Consider the following 20,810-nt stretch of genomic DNA (forward strand, 5'->3'; position numbering starts at 1 on the left):
AATTTAACTAGATAATTATTTTTAGTAATCTTGATTGTTGAAGTTTCACATTCACTATAAATAAAATCAAATTAAAATATAAAGATGATATATTAATCCTTGTTTCTTGAACTAATTTTTATGATTCAAATCTATACTTGCATTCTTACTATTTTAAGATTAATTATTTAGTTATTTGTCAGACAAAAATATTTAATGTTTACAATACTACTGGGTAGTATTTTAGACAAGAGAATTAAAATAGTTGGAAAAACTTATATGGGTTTTCTAACCGGATTGCTGGGATCTATTCGTATCTCTCCAGCTACATTTTTTCTACATCCGAAATCAAGATTATAGTATTGTGAAAGAATTATCTAATTTAGTTGGGAGAATTTTAATTCATTTTGAGTATAGTACATTAGAAGTTTTATTTTTAATGAACTCTTTAAAGAATAAACAGATTACAGTGTACTTAGTTGACTAACGTTCACATTGTGAGTAACAAGGTGGAGTACTAATAAAAGTTGTCTGAAGAGCTAATAAATTTTGATGGGAGGGGACGGTGGAGTTGACAGTTTCCCATAAATATAAGTTGTTGGGATCAACGAAGGTTAGCAGTTGAACTTTGTTAGGAGAAAATGTAAACAAGGCTATATATATAGCCTTGGTTGGACCTAGAGCTAGGTAGGATTCTTAGTCAACTGCAAAAGCAGCCATCTGCCAAAGCACCAGCGCTATCCTCTCCCAAAATTAATACCCTCTCCGTTCTCTTTTATAATAAATTTTTTTTTTACACTTATTTTCTTTCATCTCAAATATAAATAACAATTTTTTTATGTTTTATTTTAAATATAAACAAATTTTAATTATTAATGTTTATTTAATAAGGGTATCTCTAAAATATTTTTTATTTAATAGGACTAAAAATCTTTTTTATACTTAATATTTTTTTATGGCAAGATATTAATGTGGAGTATCCAATAATTTTGTCTTTTTTATACTTAATATTTTTTATAGCAAGATATTAATGTGGAGGATTCAATAATTTTGTTAATCACTAATCTTCACCGAAAAATTTGACCGCCTATCTTTAGTGAGGTTTCTCTTCCTAATTATATTTTCTCCATTTACAAGATTCAAATCTAAGATCTTGCTTAAGAGAATCGAGTTTAAAATGACTCGAATCAACAACTTATTAGTTTATACTTAATATCAAATTTCAATAAAAAATAATTTAAATAAATGTTTAATTTTTAATTGAGACTTACACACTTTTAATCAATATAATCAATTTCTTAATAAGTATAAAATATGTTTTTTTCTTATAATTAAGACGTAAGGAAATACTAAAAAAGTTAGTTTGTTTCATTAAAATGTGTAATTCACAGTTAAAAAATAAATATTTTTTTCTAAACTACACTAAGTTGGAACTTAAGATGAAACACAAATCCCTTATTAAATGAAAAGTATTTTGAACATAATTTCATTAAATAATATAAAAGTAATTATCTTTTGCTTATATTCCAAACAAAATGATTTTTTTTCCTTATAAAAGAGAACATGGGGACTGCACCGTTCTCCTTATCATACACTTTATGTTCCTAATTATAAAACATGTAGATTAATTTATATTTATTAAGAAAGTTAGTTAATTTAGTTATTAATATTATTATATAATTTTTTTTTCAAATTTATCCTTAATTTTATTGAGAATTTATCCATCTTTTTAATCTTCATTGGAGAGAAAGTGCAAATTCAAGATATTTTATCAAAAAATAATTAATACAAAAGAGAGATAAAATGAAGTTTTACAATAAGAGACAAAAGATTATTGACTATATATCTTATAAATAGGGTATAACCGTTCTTATTTATGAGAAAAAAAGTGATTCTTTTATAAAAAAATTTAAAATATACTATAATATTAAATAAAAGTATAGTTTATTAATTTTTGTGTTGAAATGGGTGTGGGGTGCAAGAAGAGGGGAATAAAGAAGCGTAGTTTAGGATTTTTGTGTAATATAAAATTTAAAGGGAGTGTAGAAAGAAATTTATGGAAAGCAAGAAGTAACAGCAGCGATGAGTCCTATACTCTTCTCTTAGGCCCAACCCATGACGCTGTCAACAACATCCTGCTATGTTGAATATAAAAAGAGGAACACGATGGGGGACTAGGCCAAGACCCATCAGAACCTATAGCTACGGAGGAACGCATCGTTGACAAAAATGGAACCGAGTTCCACTAAGAGTAGTTAACATGAAATGAAACCCCGTGGTTAGCTAATGAATATGTTCCCTATATACATGAGAGAAACTTCAACTTACAAAAAGAGGAGGAGGAGGTGGTGCTGGCGGGGATTGGTGGGTTCCATATTGCTGCTAACATTGGCTTTTAATGTAAGTCTAGACTTTTTGGTTCATTAAGGGACACTGTTTATATGTTTCTATATTTCATCTAAAATAAATGTTTCTATATTTATGTGTTTAATAAAGCTGTATTAAATATTCATAAAATACTTTCAAAGTTTGAATACTTCATCAATATATATTGACAGATTATGAATCGCACACGTGGTTGAGAATTCCCGAGGTAGCAACAAAAGAGATGGGTTTGATGGAGGAAGATCCTAAAATAACCGGATTCACAGTTATCAATGGCGATCTCCTAATTTTGGCAACTGAAACAAGAGTCTACAGAAGGTTTGACTGATGATGAAAACTATATAAGGGTTGAGGAAATATGCCAACACAGATACGAATCCAAAGTTTGCTTTACTTCCTACTCAGATAGTCTTCGTCTCTGTGGACCAGGGGCTACATGTTTGCCTTGTTAAGCTTCTTGTTGTCAAAGAAATTGATTATCGATATGAGCATACAGATTCAACTGTACTTTCTTCAAGTTCCTATTGCTGCTGATGATTCTCCAAGTATTAGCTGGAAGCCTCCTCCGATTGGTGTGGTGTGTACAAGCTCAATTGTGACGGTTCAGTCGAAAAGCATTTGAATAAAGCCGCTGTTGGAGGGATTCTGCGAAATGATTCTGGGCATGTTGTCTTTGCATTTTCGGCTTAATATTTGTTTTTGCTGTGTTAAGAGCTGAACTTTGGGATATCCTTAACTGGTTTTTGCATTTCGTTCTTTCAAAATCAAGTTGTACAGTAATAAGTATAGACCTAGTTGGGGTAATTTTTTAGGATTTTCAAAAATAATTTTGCTATCAAGATTATTTTTGAGAAACTGATTTTTTTTTTACTTTCCTACTAACGAAATTTGATTTTGGGTGAAAAACGCACAATATTTATATTTAGATTTTAAAAGAGACTCTACTTTACAGGTTCATCGGGAACAAATGATATGCATGTCTAATGTCTTGCGGGACAATTGGTACGATGCCAATCATAGAATCAATCCAAATAGTTATATTTTTCACATTTACCAAGTGACAAAATTTAACATTTACTATAATTTGATAAATATTACCTTCATAGCTTTGGGTTTCAAAAGAAAAACCACTACACAACAAAGTTCAGGTCATCGACTTTCAACAGAAGACAACCAAATAGCCTCTTACATGTATCAGATAAATACAAGTTGCAAAAAGTGAATGCGCTTCACAAAGGTTCCAGATGTAGAAGAAGATCATGCAGTCTCCACCTATCAATTTCGTTAAAACAGCATTACTACATTGAGTATCTTTAGAAGGTCAAGGATACTTTACTGGAATGCATTGCAGTGTGTTTCCTGGCTTTCTTTTGATTGGAAATGCTAGAGAGAGGAAAGGTAACCAAGAGTAACTGAAATATATTCACAGCACCAGTTTTCCTCGTGCTGAAATGTCTAAAATTTGTCAAAAGTGGTCGTAATAATCAGGATGATCATCATCATATTCAGAAAAGTCACTCCCACCTGAGAATTCATAATAGTCATAATCATCATCAGACAAGAAATCTATGTCAGAAATCCCAGATGGGTAATCTTCATCAAGAGATCCATAATCAATTTCAGCTTCAAATGGGTAGTCATCAGTGGGATCACATGGAAGCCGTAATTCTTTGATCTGTTCCGCACATCTTTTCCCCAAACTTCCTGCCAAGTTAACATTGAAACACTGTCGTAAGTCAAGAGATTCAAGGAGAGGACAGCCATCAAGAATAGCAAGCAGGCCTTCATTAGTAAGTTTGTTTCCAAAAAGCTGGAGATGGTGTAACCCGGGCATGGTTTCTGCAATAGCAAAAGCCTCCTCATCACACTCAATGTGCGGACGTCTGTAACCTTCCATATTGAATTTCAGTGTTTTTAAGTGTGGGCAACACTGGCCAATAGCTTCTAGAGGGTCCTTGGTTAAGTTGCTGATTGATATATCAAGCTCCTCCAGCTGAGGAAGCTTTTCTGCAATTTCACACAGTCCTTCATCTGAAATCTGATAGCAACATGCAAGACGTAGGCTTCGTAGATTACTTGTACTGGGAAATGGAAAGACAATACAGGGAGAAGAAGTGTTACATAAAGACACCACCAAAAGATTTGGCATGAAATTGCAAACAACCTATATAGAGATACTACCAAAAGATGTGCTGAGGCTTTGGTAATAAACAATCTAAAAATGTGAAATTTCATTGTTAAATTTACAAGGAATGAACATTTTACACTTCAAACAAGAACCAGGAATAGATCCTCTGGACTCTCACGTCAAATTTCAACATGATGTGGCCATGTTCAAATACTATATCTATGTCTCTCGTAGTAGACATTAAATAAGTACAAGGCCTATATAATATCAATAGGTAGAGAGATAGATACAAAATGTAAACATGGCCTGTAATGTACAATATTAGAGGATCCCTTCCCATTATGACACAACACATATAGTTTCAGCAATATCTAGATCACAGAAACATCAATTGTATATGATATACCATATCTGAAATCGAAGACGAGAATTGAAATATACCATTAAATCAATAAAGTCATCACTATTCACAGGCAACAAGAAATATGGTTTTGAATTATAATAACAAAAATATAGGAATTATTAATAACAATAAAAAAAAAAAAAACTCTGCCCTCATCTGTAGTTTTGACGAGGATATGCTATAAGAATAACACTCTTTTAACATTCATTCTCTATTATTGGGTAAAACCCCAGAAAGACAGAATTTCCCGAAATTTTGACAGTAATTAACTAAACATAATGTTTGCATGCAAGGCGTGGTTAGGGAACAGGAATAAGGTAAGTAAATAAAAGAAAAGAGCTAAGCATGACTGACGAATGGGTGATGTGGTGGAGGAGATCATCGGTGCCGAAATACTCGACATTGATATGGAGCAAGTGGCCGGAGCTGTAGTCAATTGCGCGGTGGCACATGGCCAATAAATGGAAATCCAATCCAATGTCGCCCAAATTGCGCATGTCGATGGTGCGCCACAGGAGAGGCTCCTTGGCGATCGCGCGCCACACGGAGCACACGCCCTGCGCGCGCGTCAGGATCTCGGTGGCGCCCAGCTTCTGGAAAATCGTGCACAGAACGTCGCGCGGAAGGTCCAGCCAGTTTCGTTCTTCTGCTGCTGCCTCCTTCGACGACGACATAGGTTTGATGAATGGTGACGGTCACCATTCACCAATTTATCGGTTTTCTCATTGGGAAACCGCGAATGCGAAATTATTGGGCTGGGCTTTTGGCGCCTTCTGTGTTGCCAAGCCCACTCTTTCCGAATTCTTCTTTATTCACCAAGACAAGCACGTCCATGTAATGAAAATATTTATACACTATTAATTTAGTTATTCAATTCAAATAAATTAAAAGCATATGATTATTTCATCCTTACGAATGTCATTTTCTCTTTATTTTTCATTGGGGGAAATAAATAAAATTCAACACTTCACTAGCACACATTGACGTATTTAATGGAGAAGCATTAGGGTAACTTTAGTATCGAAAGAGTTTAAATAATATGCATGAAATCTTATTTTTAAGCTCAATGCAATGTAAGTAGTGTATACAAAAATTGACATATTTGAGGCTAATTTTTTGTAGTCTTCCTTATGTTAATCCTTCCGGTTAAAGAGCTATATTTTATTTTTGTGAAGTTTTTTTAGAAAAATAATATAATAAATTAGTACTTTTTTGTAATTTATTATATTGAAGTCAAGGTGCAAAATTTGTTAAAGATACTAAAGAAACAATTATGCAGTAGTAGAATTATTTTATTTACAAAAATATTTTTTAATCAATGTAAAAATTATATAAAAATAGTAAAAAAAAAGTTTTCACCAGTCAAACTAATGAAAACTTTGATAAGATAGACGCTATGATAAAAGGTAAATAATGAATTTCAAAAAAAGATAAAAGGTGAATAACAATACTAACAAATAAGACGGTAACAAATTTAAGTATAAAATAAATTGTATTAAAAAAAATATTTATTTTGTGTACGTTCGTAATTTTTGATAAAGATTAATTAGCATTTCCATTGGAGAGTACTTCATACTATAAAAAAAAAAACTAAGAAAGTGGAGAATTTCATAATTTTCAGTTTTTGGAATACCTTACCTTTAGTGACGATTCTGTGCTTAACAATTCGGGCCAAGCTTCAAGTGGTGGAGTGACAAGATGTTGTTTGCCTATGCTGCAAACATAGGGCAGTGTACTGGTATTCATGCAGAGAGGGGATTTAAAGACTTAATATTATTGAATCGGATTCTATTGAAGCTGTTAAGTTCCTTCGAGATGGTTGTGCTCGATCTCATGCTTTCTTTCCTCTGGTTCGGATTAAAGAAGAAGGATTGCTAGCTAGTCTTAGGTCTTAGGGTGGAGCATGCATGTGCTCAAGGAGAGCTAATCAAGTTTGATCATTCACTTGAGAACATTTTAAAACTTTTTAGTTTATTCATTCGTTTTTGAATAACGTTGTCTTAGCGGAATGTTTCTTCAACTGTGTTTCCTCGTGGGTTTTTAGTGCTTGCTTGGAAGTTTTTTCATTTTCTTAATTTTTTTTTAAAAAACTTTTGCATTAATAGTGTATATGTTATTTTCTCGAAAAATAAAAAATAAAAACCGTCCTCCAATTCTCCAAAGACCGAGGGCGCTTGTATGGGCGTTTATTGCGCTTAAACCCACATGCAATGATGTGATGTGAGTATGTAGTTTTGGTCAAATGCAACGATATTAATTTGTTAGTATATGATTTGGTAACTTGACGACAACCAAAGTGGCCAACTGTATAATACTAACCCACGTTCTCTTAACTCTAGCTATGGGTTTAGGTAGTGTGTTCCATACTTCCATTGAACACCTTTTCTTCAACGTGGTATTCCAGTACTTAATTATTTTATCTGAAGCCACGTCTAAACTATATTAAGCACTTTCTGATTAGATAGAGTAGGTAAACAGTAACAAGACAAACAAAAAAAAACCAACATATTTCAATTCGTTTCAAATTTCATAAATGAACTATAAAATAAGATTAAGATAAATTCTGTTATATATTGACAAAACTTGGATTTTATTTTCTTTTCGTTAACTTCTCAAATCAAATAATCATTTGTAAACATTAAACTGCCTCCATTAAAAATATTTAATTTTCTGGATTAGAAAAAATATTCATATATTTTATAGTATTAATTATTTGAAGAAAGAAAATAAATTAATAATAAAACTAAATGCTTAATGTAACAAAAATGAATATAGTTGCTCAAAAGGATTTTGTTCAAGAATGATAATTTTTTAATATCGTAATTATCACCTTTGACTTTCTATTAAGATTTCAAATATTCTTATAAATTTTGATTGTTTAGACCAACTATAAAATTAATATCCTCAATTCAGGCTTAGTTAATCATACTTAAAGTTCATTACATCTCTTCAATAATATACATTTATAGTATAAAAATAAATCAACTAAAAAAGTTTCAAATGAAATTCATTTAAAATGTTTAACTAAAAAAATATCATTTAAAATGACTTCTTCCCTTGTACAAATACAACTGTGTACAGGGTACAATTTACATGTATAAATGTTGAGAGGAATGTTCATATTTAGTATTTCAATAATATTTCTGAAAGAAAAATATATACCTCCAAAAGGATGATACCTACGGAAAAACAAAAACTACTTGCCTCTGATTACCAAGAGTCTTACATTTATATATAAAACACATACGCACACTCTTTTAACATATCATTTCTTATTTTATTTTTAAATTTTGTATTAAAAGTTAACCCATTGAAGATTGAATTCATTTTTTAAAAAACCAAATTAACAACAAATAAATATACACTAGAGAGAGTGCCTTGAAAAAAATTGTTTACATTTTTATATAATATTTGTGAAATTTAATTATAATGTATGTTTTAGGTAGAATACTCTTCTGTAATAAGTCAATGACTATTTCCACAAGATACTGAAATATGTTTAAGAGGTTAATTTTTTTCATCAATTTTTTTTTCATATGATGGAACTCATGATCACGTATTCAAAAAATAAGGTAATCTATCAATCATGACTTACATTGTTGGTATTTAATTATAATGTATTGATAGTGTAAAGACTTTATAGCTTATCATGTTTGGAAATAATTTTGAAGAAGATAGGACGTGAATTTTTTTTAAGCTACCAATTTTTGAAAAATGTATTGATAATTTTGTTAAATTTTACAACAATTAATTTAAAAATAAAAATTGGTTTAATCTAAATAGCATTCTTATCAATCGCTTGAACGGTCAAACATAAAATAACATTGCCCGTCAAATAATTATTTGTTAAAAATAATGATGTATTAGTGTGTGTTTTTGATCCATTGATGTATTAGTTTTATGTATTGTATATCTTAATTAACATAAGTTATGCAGACAAAGTAGGATACAAAAGATTTCACCGAAAATCTATCTTGGGAATAAGAGAATTTACTCCGATTTGTTTTGCGGCCTCGGAGAAAGACAAAACAAAACCATGAAAAAGTCAAACACTAAGCAATAATTGCGCATCAACCATGAACCAGCCCATCTCCTATTTGAACTAACACCATAATATACTATATTAGAAATCAAGAAAGAATAGCATAAACTCTTTTCCAGATATCAGAGATCAGAAGGGAGAAGGAGAACAAAGTTTACAAAATTAATCTTTCTTTCTTAGATCTCTCACCACAATATTCATTAAAAAGAAAAAAAAAAACTACTTTTCTTCTTCTGCTTATCCTCCATTCATTAATTCTTCCATTACATAGTGCTGTTTATCACGTCTTTTATACCTTTTTGCCTGTTGCTGGGTATAGCATGGATCATGTTCGAGCATTTTCATCTCCCCATTTTCTTTCTTCTTCAACAAGTAACTTCAATGGACAGCAAGATATAGAAGAATGCGGTTTGGAAGGTAATTAATTTCCTTAATGTGTTACACACTTGAGTCATCCCTTTCAAATTTGTTTTTCTTTTTTCCATTTTGGATCCAATCTATCATCTTAAAACAAAAATTTACAGAAACTTCAATTAATTAATCATATATGTGAATAAAACCGGTCATGCATCCTTATTCAATATATATTTCATTTTTTGCTATAGGCCTTGCCACCAATGTTAAGCTATTACTGAAGTTAATTCAAGACCATAATGGGTCTAGCACAAAAGAAAATGATGAGCGCAAGTTTCATAGGGTAAATGGAATGATGTTTATCCTAGATGAGGCTAGGAATAGGATTCAAAAGATTCAATCTACCACCCAGAGAAGAGCTGAACTTAGGAGGTGTAACACTGACCTTAGGCCTAACATTCCAGCTCCAAAGGACAGAAAGCCTCCTTCTGATGTGCCTATAGATGAGAAAGAGAGGCTAAAGAGGGAGCTTAACGCGAGCTTGGTGGCGCGACAAAGCCTTCAAGCAATGTGTTCGAGTTTGGGAAAAGAGAAACAAATTATGGCTGCGGAACTCGCAAGGAAGGCTCAAGAATTGACAGAGATGGAGGATTTCATTGGTGATCTAAAGGCACAGAATGACATGTTGATGGAGAAGTTGCATGAACAGAAGGAGAAGAAGGGTAATGGTGTGGAGATGGAATGCAACATAGTGCTACGAGAGCGTAACAAGGCGCTTTCAGAGCAACTCCAGAAGTCAATTGATGGTTATCGGTCTATGAAGAGAAGGCTCAGAGATATTCAAGAGGAGAACAGGCAAATTCGCGATACCATGGAGCAAATGGAGGAGGAAGTTGATGCAGGAATTGACAGGAATATAGGTAGGTTCAAGGAAAGAAATATGAGAACAAATGAGATCAAAGAAGAAATTTCAGCTTTGGAGCATATGCTTGATTCTCTCAAGATGAAAGTCTCAAAATATACACAGAAGAAAACTTGATGTCATATGCCAAGAGCTCAATCTGTGAATGGTAGAGGCAAAGAAGAGAAGCGTGATTTGCAAGGGATCGAAGAGAGTGGACATCCTATCAATAATACATGCATCGTCCATTTACTGCATGCTCTTGTTCAATTCTTGCCTACCTCAGTCGTCTATTTTCATATCTAGAAATTAAAGCATGCTCCTAGTCCTAGTAGTCCTAGACAATTGTAGAATGGGAGCCATTAGCCAAATCTGTTGACTGTAAAATATGGGAGTGAGAAGATAGGATTAAACTCAATGAAGAGAATAGTGACATACATTACACATGTTTTTGAACTTTGGTTCAGATGTACACTGACCCAAGAGTTGTATAAGTCCTCTCTGTATTGCATATCCTAAATTCAATTTTTGTTCAGTTCAGTCTGATCTATTTCATGTAGACTTTGTTAGTAAATGCATATATAATTCACACCATTTTTATCACTTCGATTGTACAAGATATACTTGTTTTCGATGAACTTGATGATAATTTATGACATTAAATGCTATAATTGACGAATTAAATTTATATTTATTTTCCAACTTAATATATATTTAAACTTAATAAATAAAGGATAGAACATATTTAGTTTACATTTACTAATCACTAATTTATACATATATTCTTGTATCACTAGGCACGTCACTATATATTATTGAAGTCAAATCTAGAGTCTTCATAAAATCAACGCAAATAGCAAGGTACTGGCTTTGATTCTTAAAATAATTCACTATCTAGAAAGAAAGAAAAAATGATATTTTTTATAACATTTTATAGGAGAATTTAATATAAAAATTGACAGATACTAGGCTGTTATCCATAACACCATCCCTTGGATACAGACCATCCACGACATTGTCTACTAAAAAGGGCATGGATGCATAGACTGATAGACGTGTTTGCATTTTGCCATTAAAAATATATAGATTTTACCATTGATATATGACGGTTTCAAACACAATTCTCACTCCAGCGGGGATACATTCACAGTATATATTATGAGGTCTAAATATTTTGTTGAATAATATTGTCAATATTATTCTTAACATGATAATTAAAGATGAAAAGGAAAAACATCAATTTGAGATCATATGCATGTAAATGACCTCAATTTTCACATTTCATTGAGCAAGGTATTGCAGTTTGCAGGCTGCAATTGAATTCAGAACCCATGTATTACTTGCTACATTTGAACCTGTAGAACTTGCCAGAACCTCTGCATCATGACGCCTTTGGCTGCAAATTGTATCCTTTTTCGAAGGCTTACATTTATCAGGAAGCTCGAGGCTGTAAATTATAAGGGTTTGGTATGGATGCATATCTGGTGAAGTTGATTCTTGGTCACCAGACACTGGTTTTCTGTGCAGAATTATCCCTCCAGCAGCAACCACAAGGTTTTGCAGATACCCCTTGTATGAAGGTATAAAATCTCCCATAAAATAAAACTTGTAGCCATAAAAAAGCTTTGGTTGCTGCATAAGAAATTTTGTCAACAGAAATCATTAGTTTGCAAACAAGCATTTTATTGAAATAGACAGCAATTACTCTTATAACTAAAATGCACCAATAGCATGTTTGTGTTGCTGTTGCAAACTTTTTTTTCATAAATGATGTTGCAAACTTTTAAAAGTACGCTAATAATAAAAGATATAAAGAGCATGCTTCTCGTCAAGTACATTCAGCACCCAAGGAACAGTAATTCAAACATACAGTAAATCAACCAATGCATAACTCATTGTCACTAAATAACATTGTCCATTCTAAGACACATGCAAGTGTGTAAGAAATTTAAGAGCAGGCTCTAAAGCTAGAAAATGGAAGGATGAAAATTGAAAAACACTTTTGTTCCTCCAATTCTAGCTGGGCTCTTTCTCTACTGCCAAACATAGACATAGTACAGTAGTAATAGTAATAATAATGATAATGATAATGTGGCAATGATGAAAAATCTAACCTTGTTCAATACTCTTAGTCGTCCAAGACGAGGACCATCTCGAATTCCATGGATGTCAACATTAATTTCATAACACTCCTCATCAATAGGACCCATTTCCTTCATGCAAGCTTTGATCCCTGCTTGGCCGAAAAGCAACCAAACCCAGAAGCAACAAATTACAAGACAAAAAAAAGGGAAGAAATTCAAACATTTATTATAATCTTATGACAACTGACAAGAACTTTGTAGTAGGAAATAAAATGAACTAAACTTACACTCAATATTGAGAATCCACTTTCCCTCCAGTATACCCAACAATACTTTGAGGGTCCTTCTGCATGCCCCATTTTCATCCGTTGATGCTATAACATGGGTGACACTCGAGTCCCAATTTTTCAAAACTGTAGCTTTCGATACTCTTTCAAATTCGGAAACAACTTCCTACAATTTCAACCATAGGAGAAAAGCAATAAATAAGACTTTTTAAATGAGAAATAAGATAATTAGAAACTAAATGGAATTATTTTACCCTCTCCTGCACGGATAGAGCAGAACAACATAGTACAATTTTTTTGTATGATAAATAAGCAGCCCGACTTTGGCTTGTTGTGTCATGTTTAGGACCATGGGCTTTTCCCTCACTAGCTGTGCATTTCTTGCTCCTTTTTTGGGATCCTGAACCTTCACAGGGCAACATGGAGGAAGCATGCAGAGGGCATAACATGACAAAGTTTTGCTGCAGTAAATTAGCATGATCTAATTAGGGTTTTTTTTATCAGAAAATAGCATCGAATTTCAAATTTAAATTGAATTTTATCACAATACCGTATCCCATCGACATTGAGAAGTCCACTTGGCACAAGGAACATGAAAGCTCCTGCGACAGCTTTTCTCATAACAACCAAGTGCGGCGCCTTTTAGTCCACAAAAACTACATTTAATTCTTCGACTTCTACTTATTTCCGCATCAAGATTTATTGAATAATCACCATCAAAATATACATTGGGGGCCCTGATGCATGTTTAAAACACATTACTTACAATCTTAAATTCAAACTAGAGCCAATTACCAAAATCATAAACTGCAGGATAAAATATCAGAATTGGAATGACATCTTAAAAAATAACAGCAGGTCCAAAATATAACATAGTTATATTAAGAGCTTATATTGACAAAAGTCAAATAGTTAATTCATGTAACAATTCTTTACCACTCTGTGCAGTTCCTGTGACAATGCGTGACTTTAGATCCCCCTTCATAATCTGATGTTACAGGCCTGCCATCAAGGTAATGCACCATAGGGCCAGAAGCCTGTATTTGGGATTACAAAATGTAAGTTCTAGTACAGTTATAGTGATAAGAGATGACAAGAGAAGCAAGTAAACAACATTACCTCTGATTCTTCTGATGAGAGACAGAAAACACATTGATAATTTTTTACAAGATTCTCACATTTCCTTAACACTGTTTGATCCATCAAGGGACAATGTTTCTCTTTTGATGTATCATTCAAATCCCTGACATCAGGACCTTGATGAATACTTTCAATAGGTAGAATTTCTTCATTGTTTGTAGTCTTAGAGATACAAGCCGAGGAAAGTTTTTGCCTTTTAGTAGTTTCCAATTCTTTACTGCAATATATAGTTTTTCTGGAATACTTGCTTTTGCATTGCCTCCTATTAGAGTCCTTCCCGTTATTATCTGTTCGCAGACTGAAAATGGATGAATCAGAACCAGCAAACTCATTCATTTGATTGATATTTTGTTTTCCAGATATTTTCATCTGGCTTTTTCCAGAAATTTCCTGAGCATAATGCTTCTCATTTTCTTGTTTACATGGCAAAATATCTATATTCTTAGCCTTCTTCATTTCACCAATGCTTTGAACTCCTAATGTATTGGGGACTGTACAAGCAGTTATAGGCGTTGGAATTGGACTGGTATTGAAACAAACCCTCTTGCCTCTTCTACTACCCTTCCCCAGATTAGAAGAATTGTCCAATGCTTGTTCCTGAGTAACCTCAACATACATTTCATCAAATGAATTTTTTGGTTCTCCAATCTGCTCTTGTTTATTTTTATCTCTAGCCTTCCTTCTTTTTGTAGACTTCTTTATTCCATTTAGATCATCAGAACTTCTGATTTGAGGAAAACATACACTCGGAGGTACTTCATCAGCCATTCTATTTCCTTCTTTGGGATTCTCAAATTCCATGTTGTCAGCATCAACTCTTGGCAGATTTGCCTCCAGCTCTAGTGAGGAAGCCACCAATTCCTCTTGATTTTCATCATCCTCATAAGTATCCATGACCTGCAGCTAACATACAACTTATTAAACCTCCATCAAGTAGGTAATACATACAATCCCAAATTACGTATGAGTATCCTGTTGAATCAATTAAATCACTACCTGCATTTTAGAGGGACTTGAAAACAATTCAGGAGAGCAAGGCCTTTGTGTCCATTCAAACATTTCACTGTCAAATAAATTAACAGAGCTTTTATTTTGCACCTCATCCTACATGACAATAGCAAGAAACAGTGTTACTGAGCTAGTATGTAACTAAATGCTAATATTATTAGCATTACTCAGGTTGAGCAATGCAACCTGTTTTAATGTCTAACCAGTCGAAATAGAACTTCTAAAAGAATATAGAACTGTTAGTAAAGCAAATTTTGAAGTCTAAAGACTTCAACAAGGCTTGTTTTTTTCTCAATAATCAAGTAGTCACATAAGTCAAATAAAAAAATAATATTAAAACATAGGTCAAACATACAAGAGCTAAGTGCCAAAATGACTTTTCGGCAGATATAAAATGCAAAACTACCAAAAAAACAAATCAACAATTTCATCGTTTTTTGTAATCTACTTGTTTGTTAATCCAGCACTTACCATTAGATCAACATTAGAATGGACTTCATCATCAGAGTCCTTGATATCACTGAATGAAGGAGGATTTGGTGTTGAGCCATCAATAATTTGATCCTCATCAGTTTGTTGACTTAACATTTCACCATCTTTTTCCTCTCTCAACCAAAAGAAAGGCGAAAGAACAGGATTATCTTTTTCACTTTGGAGGGGCCTTTCACTTTCCTTGACTGGGACCTTTTCCGTTCCCTCTTTCTCTTTGTTAATTTCACTGAGAGAGTCTCCAATTTTCAAATTCTTCATTGGAGTTTCTGAAAGAAGATTTTGCGGCACATGTACCCTTTTCTTTGCCGGAAAAGAAGGCTTTGCAAACTCAGAACCTGAACTTTCCATGCTGGCCTGAACCGTCTTCTTAGACTTCTTTTTCTTCCGGGTTTTCTTCTCCTGCGGACGACCTTCATGAGTTCCACCAGCTTTCATCTTGCCAGAGTCAGCATCACCTTCACATTCCTTTTCTCCATCTGCAATATAAATTTAAGCATAAGTTTTAAATAATAAAAATGTACAGTCCATTCAGAATGGCAGGTTCCTCAACTGAAAGCAAGCCATTCATAAACTCATACTAACGGATACTTGAAAATTAAAGTCACAATCACAATGACTCACCTGATAAGTTAGTAACAGGGGCATTCTGGGTTACAAATGTATTAACTCCTGAAGAAGCTTCCATGTTTATATATATGCTGACCAAGTTGTCCATGTGAGGAGCAGGGCGAACCTCTACATTTAAAATTCGATTTGAAAATGTAATGCAGAATTAGGGTTATTATATGAGAAAGAGAGAGGATGAGACAAGACGTACCTCGACGAGTGAAAGGAATTTTACAGACAGGACAAGCAGAGGCTGATTTCATGGACTTGAAAATGCACGAGCTGAATGCAAAATAAAATTAGGTATAATTAGCGTTGCTATTGAAAAGAAAATGCCAAAGAGGAAGAGAATGTGGATAGAGAGTGCATTTACTTGCAGAAAAGATGATTGCAGGTAAGCGACACAGCAGAATCGAGCAAACTCCAACTGCACGAACGATGCAAAGTGAATGAAATAGGAAAAAGCAATAGAAGAAGAAGAAAGAGATGAAAAATTGATACCAGATAGGGCATTTGAGTTCTATGGCCATTCTCTCTAGATCCCCCATTGCGATTGCGATTGCGATATCTCAAACGCAGACAGACACCAACAACACAACTCCTAAGGGAACGGGCTTTTAACTTTTAATTTAAAATTTAAAATTTTAAAAGGCGCGCGCTTCTCACGCGCCAATTCTTTTCGCCTTTGTGCCTGAAATTGAAACCGTATCCTAAAACCAATATAAATATTCCTCAATACGCTTTGTTTATTTACTTTATTTATTTATTTTGGGTAGATTCCACGATACGCTTAGCTTAATCCTTTTTATTAGTTACTCTTACTCACTCAGTATGTCTTATGCAAGCAACGTTTTATTTTGATAAAAAAAAAAATCAACTAATAAATATGTTATGAGATTAATTTTCATATGTTGAAAGTGTAAAAAAGAAATTATACTTTTTTTCTGAATAAAAAAGAAATTATACTGTCAGTAATTGTAAGTTGTCCTAAATTTCATTTTTAAATAATTATTACAAAAATCAATAATTTTATTCCACATGAGAATTTATTTAAACAAATGAATATTAAAAACCTCTTATACTGTCATTGTATGCTAATAATCCACATGTTATTATATTACACCTCCCTTGACTTTTTGGTTGATATTTTTTTATCTCTATATGTGCTATTTTAAAAAAATTTAATCATACAAAATTTGTGTTTGTTTATCTAGTCTTCTTGTAATTGTTTTAAATTTCATCTTGTCATATGTAGTCATTATAACAAAATGAAAAAAAAATAGCATTGAATGTCAAATATAAAGATCAAATTAAAATTAGCTATCATGAATAACAATAGAAAAAATAGAGTTTGATTTTCATCCCTAACAATAAAAATCTTTTGAATAATTAATATAAGCACTAATAATGTAGAAGTTTTTTACATTCTTATTCGATCATAAATTATTACCAATAATAAATTTATTAACTTTTTAAATAATTATCTTAAACATCATTTATAAAATCATTTCTTATACCTAATAGTTAGTAGTGCAAATTTTTTATACCCATAAACTAAAAGTATTTTTATCTATCAACTAATAAAGAATAATCTCAATCTATGGCTTTTAAAGAAATTGATAATAACACTCTTAAGTGCTTTTTTCTAAACATTCCCTATTATTGATATAGATTATTTGAAATTAAAAAAAATTGAGTTTCAGCTTTTATTTAATGAGTCTCACTTATAATTTGATAATTTCTAATAAATTTTAATACAGTGTTAGAAATAATTTATTAATAGGACTTTTCTTTAAAATAGATGTAAATATTTTCTACATTGTTATCTAATCACCTACCATTATTATGTTAAATTTATTAACTTTAAGAATAATTATCTAATATTCACATGTCACTATGTCCCTCTTGTCCTCCGACATTTTGTTGACCTCTGTATAACTCTTCAAAATCATGGAGCCAGTTGTGTTTTCAGAAAACAGTTTTCTTCATTGACTTAAATGCAGTTGCAAACGAGCTGATTTGAAAAGGTGTATTTATAACAAAATATTCATCATTTGTTCTGTTTGCAAAACTTCATTACAGCTTTCACATTCTCTGGACAAGTGTAGGTGCAAAGGTGCTAAAGTTGAATAGGTGTATTTACATTTTTCCTTTAACAAATATTGAATTTAAGGCTTCTCTATCTTTCATGGCTCACCTAATAACAGTGAAACAAGAAAAGAAAACTGAACACAATAAAGCACAGAAACTTGAGGGTATGTAATGTACAAGTATGTCATATGAGACAAGTCTTGGCTCCGCCAATAGAAAGTCCCGTTTTCCAAAGAAAGGGCGCATATAGTTAGTACTTAAGCACAAATGGCCGGGCATTTAGTAAAAAGGACACATTCTATACGCAATTTGTACCAAACTTCCATAATCTTAAGCATGTTCACTAACTCATCCATGTATCAAGAGGCTTGAATTGAATTGGTTGACCCTTGCAGCAGAGAGGATTGCGGAGAATTATTACAACATATTAAAGTATGTCTCACTGCCTCTATTTTAAAGCACCACATTGTACTTGGAAATCAATGCAGAACTTGACTCTCAAGATGCCATTATCAAATCCTGATGATTACCATATTACCAGTAATCTTTACAGGAACATGAACCACCTCTAAAATGATGGAACCTACTGCGATCCCTGATAACAATCTCTCTATCGTAAATCTTTGCTATGAGTTTGATAGCCATATGACAATCTGCACAAACTCTTAAATTCTTCATAACCCTGATTGGGGTCCCTGGTGGTGTATTTAAGAGCATAAAAGCAATTGCAACTTTTTCACTATGATAAGACAAAGCTTGTTCCTTCTCCTCTTCCTCTATGTCTGCAAGTACATTAGCAGTATGAGGCACATAACCTTCTAACTTCAACAATTCTGTAATCTTCTCTAGTAGTGCATATACATCCTGACTTTGAGGATGAGATCTATCACCCATAGTAAATTCATAAACACGGTTGCCCAACTCAACTAGACTATAGCCAGGGGTTTTCTTAACACCATCCTTCAGCATTGACCTCCTTATCACTTGTACATCAGACCAACGACGTTCGGAGGCATAAAGATTTGAAAGAAGCACATAATCACCACTATGTTTAGGCTCCAAGTTCAATAGGTGGGATCTAGCTATCTCTCCCAAACCCAAATGTCCATGTATTGTACATGCCCCTAACAAGGTCCTCCAAATAACTGCATTTGGCTGCACTGGCATGTTCTGAATATACTCATACGCTTGTTTCACTAAACCCGCCCTACTCAACAAATCCACCATGCAACCATAGTGCTCTATCCTAGGTATGATTCCACATTCCTCTTTCATTCTTCTAAAGTACTCAAACCCTTCGTCCAACATCCCACAATGGCTGCACGCATACAAGACACCAACAAAAGTGATCTCACTAGGCACCAGTCCTTGTCCCTCCATCTCTTTGAAAAGCTCAAGTGCTTCCTCACCAAACCCATTAACAGCCAAGCCAACAATCAACGATGTCCAAGACACCGCATTCCTTTCACTCATCTCACTGAACACTCGTTGAGCCTCCCTGATGGCCCCACACTTTGCATAAAGATCCAACAATGAATTAGTAACATGTGAGTTCTTGCTCAACCCGACCTTCAACAAGTACACGTGGACCCTACGTCCTAACTCTAGAGCTCCAAGCTCAGCACTAGCAGATAGCAAGCTAACCACAGTGAACCCATCCGGCTCCACACCCTCCACACTCATCTCCCTAAAGAGAGTCAAAGCTTCATTGGGCCTTCCATTAAGAGCAAACCCATTAATCATAGAATTCCAAGCCACGAGATCTCTCTCCTTCATTAACTCAAACACCTTGTATGCACTTTCCGTGTCGCCACAAGCAGCATATATATGAAGCAAACTGTTCTGAACAAACACCAACGACTCAAACCCATTTCTTATCGTAACCGAATGTATTGCCTCCCCCTCTCTAACATTCAAAGACTTTGAAATAGCCTTCAAAAGAAAAGGGTAAGTGTGAGTATCAGGTTCAACGCAAGAAACTACCATTTGGCGATAGAAAAGAAATGCAGGGCTCGGGTTATCGCTTTCAGCGTAGCCCCTGATAATGGTGTTCCACGTGAACACGTTGGGGTTATGAATCACAGTGAACACGTTGTAAGCATAAGACATGGGTGCAGAGAGAGACACAATTGTGAAGATAAGATGCTTGCCCATGTCAGGGTTGTTGAGTGAGACACCATGCCTAATGGAAAATGCATGGATTTGCTTTAGTTTGTGTTTGGAAGAGGCACAAAATTGCAAGAGAGAAATGCATTTGGTGAGTGGATTCTCTGGGGTGGTTGATACGAAGTTTGTTGTGACATGGAACATGGATTTGTGACTGTGCAGCAATGAACAAAGTTTAGAGCACACGTTCATTTGCCTTGGCTTAGGCACACTCACATCACAACACTGGAAGATATGGGTATCAACTAATCAATGTGAAAAGGTTCGATGCAATTAGAGACTAATATAGGAATCTAACATTGTATGAGCATCACAATTGACAACATAGGATTGTCCAGAGTGGGATTAATTCTGTTATTGTCCGTGACGTAATGCCATTTTGTGTTCTCATCCTATTCATTTCAAATAAAACAGCATAATTATTATTTTCATCCATTTTATTTCTCATATATTTCTCTTCAATCAAACAATTTAAAATTCAAATTTATTTATATTTTATTTCTTATTTTTAAAATTGTCTTTCTTCTATTTTTATCCTCACAATCAAACACAACTACTTTGGTAATTCTCTTTATATTGAATTATTGTTAAGAATCAAAATCCTTAGTTAATCTTTAGTTCCCGGTTCACTTTGTTCTGGGTAGGCTCCCTGTTTTATTAAATTTTTCTCATTTGTGCTCTGACTTTCCCCCCAAAATTATCTAGTTTCTTCTTAGGCATGTTTATTTGAGTTTTTTTATATAA

The 20,810-nt window shown here is 33.4% G+C and overlaps 4 protein-coding genes and 1 long non-coding RNA gene across 6 annotated transcripts; 2 read left to right on the forward strand and 3 right to left on the reverse strand.

Annotated features, from left to right (window-relative positions):
* Positions 1-2,173: 2,173 nt before the first annotated feature.
* Positions 2,174-3,128, forward strand: LOC114377682. The gene is made up of 2 exons (XR_003659128.1): positions 2,174-2,379; positions 2,538-3,128. It is a non-coding gene; the product is annotated as an uncharacterized LOC114377682 (long non-coding RNA).
* A 294-nt stretch (positions 3,129-3,422) lies between these two features.
* LOC114377681 (F-box protein SKIP19-like) lies at positions 3,423-5,594 on the reverse strand. Its single transcript, XM_028336313.1, has 2 exons — positions 5,250-5,594; positions 3,423-4,445 (listed from the first exon to the last, which is right to left on the reverse strand). Exons 1-2 carry the CDS (start codon positions 5,567-5,569, stop codon positions 3,830-3,832), a joined length of 936 nt encoding a protein of 311 aa, XP_028192114.1. The 5' UTR covers positions 5,570-5,594; the 3' UTR covers positions 3,423-3,829.
* A 3,450-nt stretch (positions 5,595-9,044) lies between these two features.
* LOC114375714 (kinectin-like) lies at positions 9,045-10,795 on the forward strand. The gene is made up of 2 exons (XM_028333562.1): positions 9,045-9,354; positions 9,543-10,795. Exons 1-2 carry the CDS (start codon positions 9,258-9,260, stop codon positions 10,328-10,330), a joined length of 885 nt encoding a protein of 294 aa, XP_028189363.1. The 5' UTR covers positions 9,045-9,257; the 3' UTR covers positions 10,331-10,795.
* Positions 10,796-11,256: 461 nt separating this feature from the next.
* Positions 11,257-16,432, reverse strand: LOC114374474 (protein BREAST CANCER SUSCEPTIBILITY 1 homolog). 2 transcript variants are annotated; one of them, XM_028332114.1, is made up of 13 exons: positions 16,311-16,432; positions 16,183-16,236; positions 16,021-16,091; positions 15,825-15,938; positions 15,183-15,679; positions 14,700-14,807; positions 13,683-14,606; positions 13,500-13,600; positions 13,114-13,300; positions 12,818-13,024; positions 12,564-12,729; positions 12,307-12,425; positions 11,257-11,824 (listed from the first exon to the last, which is right to left on the reverse strand). In XM_028332114.1, exons 1-13 carry the CDS (start codon positions 16,355-16,357, stop codon positions 11,474-11,476), a joined length of 2,946 nt encoding a protein of 981 aa, XP_028187915.1. In that variant the 5' UTR covers positions 16,358-16,432; the 3' UTR covers positions 11,257-11,473. The 2 variants fall into 2 exon arrangements, with proteins under 2 accessions (XP_028187915.1, XP_028187916.1); XM_028332115.1 differs by having other exon boundaries at positions 11,347-11,824; positions 13,683-14,600.
* Positions 16,433-17,776: 1,344 nt separating this feature from the next.
* On the reverse strand, positions 17,777-20,481 carry LOC114375060 (pentatricopeptide repeat-containing protein At4g21065). Its single transcript, XM_028332804.1, has one exon. It carries the CDS (start codon positions 20,256-20,258, stop codon positions 18,435-18,437), a length of 1,824 nt encoding a protein of 607 aa, XP_028188605.1. The 5' UTR covers positions 20,259-20,481; the 3' UTR covers positions 17,777-18,434.
* Between the last annotated feature and the right edge of the window lie 329 nt (positions 20,482-20,810).

The sequence above is a fragment of the Glycine soja genome, chromosome 11, assembly GCF_004193775.1.
Source record: "Glycine soja cultivar W05 chromosome 11, ASM419377v2, whole genome shotgun sequence".
NCBI lineage: Eukaryota > Viridiplantae > Streptophyta > Magnoliopsida > Fabales > Fabaceae > Glycine > Glycine soja.

Excerpts from the sequence above, each read along its gene's own strand:
- LOC114375060 (XM_028332804.1), bottom strand. The coding sequence starts at position 20,258 with ATGAACGTGTGCTCTAAACTTTGTTCATTGCTGCACAGTCACAAATCC.
- LOC114374474 (XM_028332114.1), bottom strand. The coding sequence starts at position 16,357 with ATGGGGGATCTAGAGAGAATGGCCATAGAACTCAAATGCCCTATCTG. Across the intron at positions 16,237-16,310 it reads GAACTCAAATGCCCTATCTG|TTGGAGTTTGCTCGATTCTG; the intron begins GTATCAATTTTT and ends TCGTTCGTGCAG. Across the intron at positions 11,825-12,306 it reads GACTAAGAGTATTGAACAAG|CAACCAAAGCTTTTTTATGG; the intron begins GTTAGATTTTTC and ends TTTCTTATGCAG.
- LOC114377681 (XM_028336313.1), bottom strand. The coding sequence starts at position 5,569 with ATGTCGTCGTCGAAGGAGGCAGCAGCAGAAGAACGAAACTGGCTGGAC. Across the intron at positions 4,446-5,249 it reads CTCCACCACATCACCCATTC|TACAAGTAATCTACGAAGCC; the intron begins GTCAGTCATGCT and ends TCCATTTCCCAG.
- LOC114375714 (XM_028333562.1), top strand. The coding sequence starts at position 9,258 with ATGGATCATGTTCGAGCATTTTCATCTCCCCATTTTCTTTCTTCTTCA. Across the intron at positions 9,355-9,542 it reads AGAAGAATGCGGTTTGGAAG|GCCTTGCCACCAATGTTAAG; the intron begins GTAATTAATTTC and ends TTTTTGCTATAG.